We start from the raw sequence: 12,012 nt of genomic DNA on the forward strand, positions 1-12,012 counted from the left end.
TCTAAGGAATTATCTAACAAACAAAGAGAAATAATCATTGGAGGTTTTCTTTAATTATCGATAAACTAAGAAGAGATTAAGTTATTAAGACATCCTAGATAACTATGACAATCTATTAAAAAAGGGTTTAAATATTCATATGTTCAAACATTGATCAAATCATAAATTAAACTTCACGATTTACATTACTTAGATATTTATTCATCATCGAATTTCTTCTTACTAACAATTATAGATTCGAACTTACTTATTATTATTATAAAATTTATTTTTAAGTAGAAATTATTTTAATGACTTTTTTAATGACTTTTAACAACTTATCATTGATGATTTTCTGAAACTATATTATTTCAGATTGAGACATTAAATATTTCACCTTTTTCTTAGCTTTCACATTGCATTTCTTTATTATATCTCGAACACTGCATACTCATGGATAGTTGTCGTTTTTCTTTGCATATTTATGAAAGATCAAAAGATGTTTATATAATAAGAACATGAAGTCAATACGTGTAAAGAAATTTTAGAAAGGAAATTTCTCACAACCGGATTGGTTTTTATTTGCATCTCACATAATTTTATTAGGGAACGAGTACAACAGCCAGATCGTACGCAGGGAAGAAGTGGCAAGCTTCGGTGGTTCCTCGCTCAACCCCAAGTTGACGAAACGCGAAATAATTACGATTCCATTTAGTGGTATCCATGTGGCAAACCAAAACCGCATCCACCAAATCCCCATTTTCTCCTCTCAGCCTCACCTTGAACATCCTGTTCGTAGTGTCTATCAGTATATGGCAGTAGAACACCGGATAAGGATACGGCAAATTATGGCACGGCAGTGATTTTGCTGACGTTTTCTCTTTCAGTTCAACAACCGTGTAGTTTTGGATGAGTGGCCTTGAAGTTGGACCTGCTGATGTTCTGAGGATTTCAAACCGGACGTCTGGTCCGAAATAGTCGGCGACGAAGTCTACGAGGGAATCAACGGAAGTGATACATGATTTGTACTCTCCCGGTCGTTCGGTCTCGCAGCCGGTGAGTGTTTTCTCCATTCCTAAGGCTTGTGGGGAACCGGGGGGGATGGAGAAGAACCGGAGGAGGAAAGGAAGTGCCCTCAATGAGAATGGAAGGGAAGTGGGAGTTTTTCTGGGCAATGTGCGGGAAGGGTCTGCTTCTTTTAAGTGGGGAAAATGGACTGGGATCGTTCTCCCAACTTGAACATCTTTCATCAAGAAGAAGGCCTTAAAGCCAGGGTCCTTCCCCACATCCTCCCTACTCATGCCCATGCCCATCCCCATCATCCCCATGCCCATTCCCATACTCATGCCGGAGTTTGACGGTGCGGGTTCGCTGGCATCTTCTCTTTGTCCATCCATGGTGGGGAGTCGCAGGACATTGCCATGACTCCCTGCTACATTTCCCGGAGCAAGCTGCCAAAAAGTCAAATTAATTCAGTAACTATAAGTAAAATTGACCAAAGATTAGAAAGTTGTTAACCGATACTTCAATGAAGCATGAACAGAAAATTAAGCACCGAATTACACATCAAAATGAAGATAAACATATCAAAGTAAAACATCATGAATGTACGATCTTAGTATACTTACTTAAAAACATTTCTAACACAAACAAATCAGTTCAATTCAAACGCAGTCAATCAATAATGAATGCACAACCAAATGGATCTGGTTGCAAGAATCTGGGTTATCTTTCATGTTTCTTAATATTTTGTTAAAGGAGACAGCGAAAATGAATCAAAGATAAAGAGTTTATTTGGCGATTAATTACCTTGATCAAAAGCACGAGGACAAGGCTGCAAGAAACGAAATCGTTCCCCATTCTTTTTTCTACTCTATCCTAGCTTCACTTCTGTTATTCGTTTATAAAGACTAAAAAGAATGATGTCTTCGGGTCGTCCCAATATTGAAAACCAATAGGGTAAATTTTCCAAATAGTCATTAAACTATGGAGTCTGTTCTATTTTGACCATTACACCAAAACTTTTTTCAATTAGACCACTAAACTATTTTTTTAATAGTATGGGATGATTACAAGACTAGTATCTGTTCAAAATCTTTCTTAATCATTGACCACGCACACACCCTGCAGACGCAACTGTTCGAACCCAAGATATCAAGGGAGAATAATACTTCCTTTAATCACTAAGACCGCTTAATGGGTTCAGACCACTGAACTGTTAAAATGATATCAATCAAGCTATTAACCATTAACAATTAAGGAAAATTATGACATGACGGTTAAATAAATTTGTACAATTACACTTTTGATCTTCACTACTTACACATTCTATTAATATAGTTTAATTTTAGTTTAATTTAATAAATTTAATTCTTCAACCTGTAGCACACTTCAGCATTTGAATGAAAGAATTTTCTCTTAATTTTCATTTATTTAATTGAAAAATTTAAATTCAACTAGATGATAAAATGAGTCTTTTCTGGTTGGTAAAAATAAATGAAATAAGAAATGAGAGAAGTAGGAGAGGGGAGTCAAACTTAGATACTAGGGTGACGGGCTGAAGTATTAACCGCCAAAACAAAACCATCAATTGTCAGTTTTGAGAACATGTTTCACCTTATTCATGAAAATTAAAGAAAGTTAAAATAAAATGTAAAGATCAGATCTAAGTTTAACCAAAAAGTCAACTCTAATACTTTGTTTAAAATAACAACATATTATATGTATAGATAAATTATAATTAATAACTATTAATATTAAGGTTCAAAAAATTAACTATTATATTATATTAATTATACATAATAAACTATTAATATAACTAATAACTTTTATCTTTTAAAAAATATTATTTAATATTTAAAACATATTTATTAATAATGTTTAATAATGATTGTAAAGTTAGCTAAGCAAGGATGATTGGAGCTTCAATCATGGTATTCATACATTTTATACTTGTTTTGATGCTTTTCTTATGTCAGTATTTGATTGTGTATTTCATTTGGTGATGTGTGATTAGTAAAAGGAGGAGAGTCCTCTAATGCTAGAAGTAAAGAGAATATTAGTGGAAGCTAAACAATGAGTTTTGATTAGTGTTTTGTGCTTAAGTATGATACTTTGAACTATGAAATACTTATTAAATTTAAAAAATATGATGTCTTGTTTGTTAGTATCATACATGTTGTGTGTGTTTCAGTGCTAAGCAAAATTATTGATTAATTTGTTGAATGTGTTGTAAAACATGCTCAAAGATTATGCTAAATGACTCAATATTACCCCATAAGCTTTAGGAAATTTGAAGTTTAAGTTATGGTGGTGGTGGAAGTACATGGTGGGTAATATGAAATTAGAGGTTGTGTTGGTGTTGTGGAGATTGGTTTTTCAGATAAATCATCTATAAAGAAGAAGGTTGAAATGGAAGAGGAGTCTAACAAAAAGATAACTGTAGATATGTCCTTGATCAAAGCGCAAAAAAAAGTGTTGTGAAGAATCGTTGTGTAAGCACCAATTTTTTACCATATTAAAATAAATAAAAAATAATAAGAAAAAAGGGACATAAATCCCACAAAATCCGGGCATCTCATGCCTGGTTACTGTTCCTCACACCCATCCCTCTGCTTCAACACTCCACCTCACTTCTGCCAACACGCAACCTGCAGGAAACAAAGGAAAAAATTATCATCATTAGATTTTCTCTGTAAAAACGAGTATAAAACTTGAATGAAAGAACAATGTAATCTCTCGGGTTTTTTTTAGAGACCCATCAGCAATAAACACTCAATTTCAAGGTTAACCTCCCTTTTAGTTCGAATAAGTAGTTTTAATTAATTGATTAATTAATTTTCTTGCTGACATCGAATATCAACGAAAAAACCCTTTTAGTTTTTGAAAAAAACAAAGAAAACGTTTTTAGAATTTTGAAAAACAAATCGAAGATAAACCCCCAGTTGCTAAGTACGAACCAAAAAAGGGAATCTTTCTCAGTTTTCAGACAACATCAACCAGCAACCCAACATTTTTACAGTAAAATAAAAAAAAAAGGAATAGATCGAGGTTACCTGGGTCATCAGAAACGACGCTGGAGCCTGGGTAGCCGAAGGGTTTTTGGCCGATCTCGAGGATGTTTTTCGCCGATTTTAATCCTAAACATGGACCTAAGGGGTTCGATCTACGTTTGGCGGGTTTTTTGGACTATTTTGGGAATTTTGGCCACCGTGTACAGTGGCCGGAGCAGTGGCAAGACGACGGCCAAATACGGAGAAGGTGGCTGACAGTGGGCCGACCGGGAAGAGAGGGGAGAGCTTCTCCATGTTTTTTTATGTTTTGCGTAAAAGTGAAAAAAAAGGGAATTGTGGTATATATAGAGAAAGGTTGGGGGGAATTCACACTGAGGTCCCCTAACGTTCGACGCATTTTTGCAAAGTAATCCTGTGTAGGACCTTTTTCATAATTTTTTCACTTCTATTTGCTGTGTATTTTTTGGGTATATTTATGTTTTAATCCCCTATATTTTAGCATGTTTTTGTAGTTTTGTCCCTTCACAGACCAAAATTGATATTTTCCCTTTTATTTACCTATTTTTATTTATTTTGGTGCAATTTCTTTTTAGTCCTTGTAAGTTAGCTATGTTTTTGCATTTTAGTCATGTGTAGTAACCTTTTAATTTTTTAAATTTTTTGTGGACCGGTTTTATAATTTTTCCTTTTTTATTTTAACAACTTTTTAGGCTTAAATAAATGGTTTAATTTCTTTTTAGTCCCTTTAATTTCATGCGTGTTTTACATTTTAATCCTTAAATCTATTTTTTTTATTTTATTTTGAATTAGCATTTAAATTTTAATTTATTTTAATTTAACTACTTTTTATTTTTTATTTAGCTACTAACTTCTATTTTCTTGTATTTTAGTCATTGTTATTTTATATTTATGCAATTGGGTACTTATTTTATATTTAGTTTATTTTATATTTTACTATTTTTTTACTATTTTTTTAAATTATTTTAATTAAGTTTATTTTTAATTGTTTTGTTTCATAATTTAAATTCTAGATTTAGTTTTAAATTATATTAATATTCGAATCAAACTTAGAAACTAGGATTTCACACTAGTTTTAATTAGGGAGAAATTCGACTCACATTTTCGCAATAGATGCCCAATTACTCGAATAGATTGCTCGACTTTTAAAATTTATTAATAATTAATATTTTCTAAAAAACTTTAAGTTTAATAATTTAGGAAAATTAGGGAGTTAATTAGCCCCAAACTTTAGAAATTATCAATTTAGGTCCTTAAGCTTTTAAATCTTTTAGAACTCCAAATCTAGATCTTTGACATTTAGTCCCCGAACTTCGATTAGACCTTTAATATTGACATAATTAAATAGGTTAAATAGAGCCTCCACTTAATCTTTTAATTTAGGGAATAATTCGAGTTGGCCATCGCCTAAATGCTAGAGAGATCATCTCGATTATTCGATTTGATAATCGGTTTAAAAATAAAATAGTATTAGAACCAACATATTTAGGTTTGATCCTTTAGGTCCTTTAACTTTCATAATTTGATACTTTAAGTTCGAAATAACCTTAATTTACTTTTAGTTTAATTAGGAAGAATAAAATTTTGTTTGATCGCATTTTATTTTTAACTCTAAGGCACTGTTCACTTATTAAGGAAATTAATAGTATATCTCCCGCAATCATGTTCTAGGGGTGAATACTGGCAATTCCCGAAATAAGTCGACATCCTTTCAAAAAACCGCATAATGATTTTAAAATTAAGGCAATGTGCGATTATTAGGCACAATAGTTGATCTCTCGCATTTACGTTTGGGAGCGAATGCTATTGATCTCAATAAACGAATACCCTTTTCAACTTTGCATCCGTAATGATTTTCAAATTAAATAAAGATTGAACTCAAAATTTCTGATTTTAAATATAGGGTAATCAACTAGGTACCAATTTTTGGCCGCTTGTGGGGGTGCTAATCCTTCCCCCACTAACTCCTGAACCTGATTTCTGGATTTTCGTAGACCTCAAAACTTGGTATTTTGATAAAAATAAAATGTTTTATTAAAATCACCCAGTTTTTATGGTGTCTAAATCGCACATTCAATGATTGGTGGCGACTCCTCACATTTCAAAACCTTTTCAAAAGAAAAAACCCCTGAGTCGGTATCAGTCTTTCTTGAATTGGGCGAAAAATGGTGTCAACAGCTTGACGACTCTGCCGGGGACGTTTTGTTTTTAAAACAACTTGAGAGTCGAGCCACGAGTTGGTTACCCTATATTTAGGATTTTGAGAAATTATGAGTTCGATCTTGTTTTAATTTATAGTTCATTATGTTATTTCAAAAGAAAAAAGATTTTCTCTCTGATTAATGCTTACACTTCTATGAATTTTTAGGACTGTTGTATATCATAGCTCTAAACCCGAACTCCAACCCAGTTTACCTAAGTAGAGAGAAACATCACACCTCATGAGGAGCATTGGGCTTCCTTGAGTGAGTCTGATAAAGTATATCTGGAAAGCACCCTAAGTTGCTAATTCATATATTAGATCCAAGGTACGCTTTTAATGGTGTCATCCCCTGAGCTGAACCCGATTCGCAAGTCTGTAATGGGCCAGAATCGGTGTCAACCTTACTAGGTTGTAAAATTGCTCGGGAACCTTTGCTAGAACCAACCACATGTAAGGAATATAGTAAACCTACCCTGTTAGAGCCATGTGGATAGCCTAAGAGAATTAGAACGCAGGCGGTTAAGACTATTAATTTCCTTTGTATGCTTTATTTTTCATTCTCAACTTTGAGTCATATTTAATTATTTTTGCTAAGATTGCATTTCTTTGACTAAACATTTCAACTGACTTGATTCTTTTGTTTCTAAAATATTGATTTCATTTTGTCTGGTCTTGTTGAATTTTTGCATAAACATGACATATCATTCAAAGGTATTGATCCCTTAAATAACTGATCATTTAGAAGGTTCTTGAAAACCAATGCCACAACAATGTCTTTTGCTGAGATCGGTAGAATTTTGAAGATGCTCTACGTAGATTGAGTAGCGTCAAGGGAGAGTCTACCTACTGAGAGGTCAGACGTATGCATGTTGAGGTAACAAGTTAGACTCAAGACGGTTCGACGCTGAAACCAACAATTGTATATCACGAACCACCTCGAAAGATTTTTGAAAGTAGGAGACGAAGTAGAAACTTTGAAGATGGTGAAGTACCCAGATGCTCGCAGGAACTAGACAACTTACAGATGGACCAGATCTTCATTTCCCTAGTGTACCAAGACATTGTCAAATTTTTCAAGAATTGTTCAAAGAATTGTTATTTTGGGATCAATGTCTTTTGCATACATTCATTTTGCATGACATTTGAATTCCTTAATGCATTTCCAAATCATTTGGCCAAGCATTGTCACTCTTCGTTCTAGCCAAACCAACACCTCTATTTATATCCTTTTGTAAGAAAATAATTATGATTTTGTGAAATGAAACAAGGCATGTCGAATCACCATGTATCTATTCGGCCAAACCCCTTAATTTCCTATAAACATCCTAAGGCATTTGCTTTGTTAACAACAATCCTTGTTTAATATAATTCTTTTGTGAGTTTTACTCCTTTATCTTAGTCCTTTGTGACTCTATCGACTTATCAAGTAGTCCTTACTTGTGGCGTCAACCCCTATTCTTTTCATTGATACTTATGGTTCGTAGATTGCTATCTAGTGGGTCCAAGTCCTTGTTTACCACCCATTTTGAAAGCATATAAATTCTGGTATATACTCTTTAGTATAGGTTCTTCTTTGAGCATTTCTTCAAGATACTATTACCAAAGTCCATCATCATTCCATTTCTTTCTCAAGCCATAAACACGCCCATCTCATTCAAACCCAACCTTCACTTTGATCTAATCAGACATCCATTCTTCCCTACATCAACCTACCAAGCCTGTATCTTTGTGTCCATTCACTTAATGCGCAAGTTATTTGCTTCCTTCCTATATCGACAATCAGGTAGCCACGTTATTATTGCATTAGAATTAGCCTTTAAAAATCTTTGGTGTGGAAGCAATAAAAGATGAGAATTAGTCACAAGATTTATAGTGGTTCAAATTTCTCAACCAAAGTCTAGATTCACTACCTTAGCTCCACACTAAGTATTTCAATAAATTCATTAATTTGTTATTTCTTTTTCTAGGACAAAGAGTGACCTTTACAACTCTAGTTTTCTTAGGCTCAACTAAAACTTCTCCCTTTTTACAAAGGATATTTTTATGAACAATAATACCTTACAAGATAGGTATTTAGAAAGATTTAAGCTCACAATAATAAAAACAAAAGATTTCAATTAAGATCTATACACTTAATAACAAGAGAAAAATGAAGAAAATAGGAATGAAAACTCTTTTCTCTTGATCTCTAAGCTTGGATAGATGTAGTCACCTTCTTCAAGTGTTCTTGGGGTGTTTTTATATGTTGGAATAAGCTTGTGGTCGTTTTTAAACGTTGGAGATATTTTGGAGCCATTGGAAGCCTTTAATCCCTCCAAATTTACCATTTCTGCACAATAGTTTCGAAATCATTAGAGGGGGTTTTCGAAACCCTCTGAAAAATATGACCGTTGAAACAGGGGGTTTAGAAACTAGGCATGAGGTTTAAAAACCAAGGGTTTAGAAACTAGTCAGGAGGTTCGAAACCATATACATAGGAGTTTCGAAACCAGTCAAGGGGGTTTTGAAACCATGCTAAAATTTTTAAAACTTTAAGCATTCTACGTCAGAAGTTTTGAAACCTTAGTGGGAGGTTTTGAAACCTTAGTGGGAGGTTTCGAAACCATGCTCCAAATTTTATAAAATTTGTCATGTTTTGAGTTTCAAAATATTTTTAAGCATAAAAATGGATTAAGTATTTGAAAAAGTTTGGCAAAGTTAGAAAACATTTCAAATATATTTTTAAAATAAATTTAGAATTTGAATTATTTTTGAATCATTTGAACAAATTCAATTAAGTCCAAAAACATTTTCCCCTTATTTGTTATATCAAACTATAGGTTCAACAATGTTCTCTTTCAGTAGATGCTTTGTTAGCTGAAAACTATTTTTCTATGCTATTGTTTGTTGACGTTTTTGGTTCTGGCAGCCTCTAAATCATCAGGAGAAGCAAGAATCAAGTGGTTTGAATGTTTCATGGAAGAAGTGAGGCAAGTTATTTAGTATCTGAAGATGCAAAAATCATGATCATTGTGACTGAAGTCATCTTGTGCGGGGTTTTTAATTTCAAATGGGTGTATAAATAATTAAGTTTGTTAGCCTCTGGATGTTGCTTGAAAGTAATGCAATCTTTGAAATCAATGGGTGTTCATACTCTTAAGATGGAATTCACCTTGCTTTCAAGTCTTCGGCTCTGATTTCACCTCTGTTATAGTAGAAAAACATGAATTCTGGGCAGATTTTGGATCTATAAAGGCCTTTTATAATCTGAGTTTTTGTTGCTTGAATTGGATTTAGTCAAGTGACATTCGTTCTCGAAGGTGGTGGTTTTTTATGATTCGCTCGTTTGATTTACAAGATCATGAGGGTTGGTTTTGTTTATATTCCATGTGAAGTTAATGTCTTGGGGGATCACCTTGACCAAGCCGATTCATAAAGCTTTTATTTTAAAGCCGTGGTGTTTATTGTTCAATGGGGTTGGAAAGAAGTAGGAGCTTCTTTGGTGGTGGATCATCATGTTGGAAAGGTGAATATGCATAAGTTTATTGTCGAAACGATTTTTAAAGAGCGGGGGCGAGATTTTGAAAACCACGTTATTTTTAATTATTATTAATTTTAGTTAAAAACAATACGATTTTAGAAAATCTCTCGTTTCAAAAAATTGGAAATTCCTTTACGTAAAAATATAATGTTCGAGGAGTCGCCACAATCTTTGATTAGGGTGTGATTGGGCACCAAAAACATTTTGTCATTTTAAATAAAAATTAATTTTAATTAAAACGACAAGTAGAGGTATGCGTTATCAAAATCTGAGTTCAGGAGTCGGTTACGCGTGGGGAAGGATTAGCACCCCCACAGCGCCCTAAATCGGTACCTAGTCGATTAATTAATGTCTTTGCAACGAATTTCACAAGTTCGAGTGTAATTTGATTAATGATCCCTTTAAACAACAAAAATGCAAATTTGTAACATTGAAAAGCAACAAAATATGTTAATTTAAAATTATCAAGTCATAGGAAAGATAAGGATATTCGATTATTTAACAATATCGAGACCAGATATTTAGGTGAGTTCTAACGATCTTTTCTCAAATAATTTAAATAGTCGAATATTTCTTTTTCTTTCATTCCTAAATTTTAAAGTGATAGATCCAAATTTAATTAGGCGTTACTGACGGGATACAATTTTAATTTAAAATTGCCAAAATAACTCTCTAGTAAGTTAGGAGAAGTCATTCCAACAGTTTCAAATTAAAAGAATATTACCCTTAATCCGATTATGTGATTAGGTTAAGTCATGCAAATGAGGTTAACATGCTTAAAAAATTACAACGAAACAAATATGTACTAACAACATGCTCGAAATAATATATACATGCATACACTCGAAATAAATCTAAATTAAGCCTACAAACACATAAAATATTAAATCAGGGGATAAAACATAAAGAAAGTAAACAACAGGCTCTTTTTCATAAAATCTTCATTTCCAGGGATTGCAAGCATAATACAACCGAAGTGATACATAGGATTAAAATGAAAGTTACTCCAAACTGCACATCCAATGCAAAAACAACACTAAAATAAATCTAACATAACATCAAACTAAAATGAAACTCGCCAAACTTAAAAGCCAAATACATAAAGTAGTGAAAAATTTAAAACAACACAACCCGTACTGAAATATAATAAACATAAAACCCGAGAACCAAATTCGAAGTTTACACAACATCGAAGCGAGGATTAAAACGAAACATGCAAACATTAGAGGTTAAATGTCTAAAATAACAACAACTAAATAACATAATATTTGGGACTAAAATTAAATACCCGTAAAACATGGAAACAAAATCAGAAATATAAAAACATTGATTTTAGGACTAAGTTAAAAATGCACATAAAATATGGGAGTGAAATTAGGAAGACAAAGACATTGATTTAAGGACTAAAACGTAGCATGCAAAACAATGAAAGTCAAAGTCTAAGAAAACAACAACTAAGTATATTACCACTCAGGACTAAAATGCAACATGCAGAACATGAGGGTCAAATGTTTAAAATAGAAAAAAGTAAATATACTAACACTTGGGACTGAAATTAACCTTGCGTAAAATATAAAGACCAAATTGGAACATAAAAAAACGAATTTAGGACTAAAATGAGTTACAAGTAAAACCTAAATGACTCGGAAAATGAATAAATCAAACACCCAAAATGGATGCCCTAAACTACTTAAACTACGTCGTTTTGATAATCCAATATATATAATATTTTGGGTGAAAATTGAACCCTAGCCCTATTTTCCCTTTTCAGCCACAATGCTCTCTTCTCTCCCTATCTCCTCCATCTCGACAGCTCCGCTCGAGAGCTCCAAAGCTCGCACTACGCCGGCCACCGCACACCGATATCTAAAACCCACCTCATGGTAAGACCAAGACCTAAAACAACCTAGACCATCTTCTTTAACTCCTCTCTACTTCCTCTCAGTTAAAACCCAAGCAACCTAAACCCCTAGCCAACAACAGCGCCACTTCTCTCCTTGAGCCACCATCTCCGCCATGGTAACCCTAAACCCCAAAGAAAAACGAACCAAACAGCCCTAAACCCAAACCTCCATAAGACCGACTCCAAGACAATCTTAAGCCTCCTTTTCTAAACCCTAAATCATAAAAAATAAAAGAGGACTTAGGGACTACCTTCGACGATGAGAGGCTCCGCTTTTGCTCCGGTGACAGTGGCGATGGTTCATCCAAACGGGGTAAGGTTTCTCTATTTTTATTCTTTCTTTCATTTTCTGCCTGGGTTATTTAATGTTGATTTT

At 33.4% G+C, this 12,012-nt stretch overlaps 1 protein-coding gene across 1 annotated transcript; it reads right to left on the reverse strand.

Moving 5' to 3' along the window:
• Positions 1-559: 559 nt before the first annotated feature.
• LOC120142635 (BURP domain-containing protein 17-like) lies at positions 560-1,855 on the reverse strand. The gene is made up of 2 exons (XM_039157171.1): positions 1,789-1,855; positions 560-1,430 (listed from the first exon to the last, which is right to left on the reverse strand). Exons 1-2 carry the CDS (start codon positions 1,837-1,839, stop codon positions 582-584), a joined length of 900 nt encoding a protein of 299 aa, XP_039013102.1. The 5' UTR covers positions 1,840-1,855; the 3' UTR covers positions 560-581.
• Positions 1,856-12,012: the final 10,157 nt, after the last annotated feature.

This window comes from Hibiscus syriacus, unplaced genomic scaffold (genome assembly GCF_006381635.1).
Source record: "Hibiscus syriacus cultivar Baekdansim isolate YM2019G1 unplaced genomic scaffold, ASM638163v2 tig00110831_pilon, whole genome shotgun sequence".
NCBI classification, from domain to species: domain Eukaryota; kingdom Viridiplantae; phylum Streptophyta; class Magnoliopsida; order Malvales; family Malvaceae; genus Hibiscus; species Hibiscus syriacus.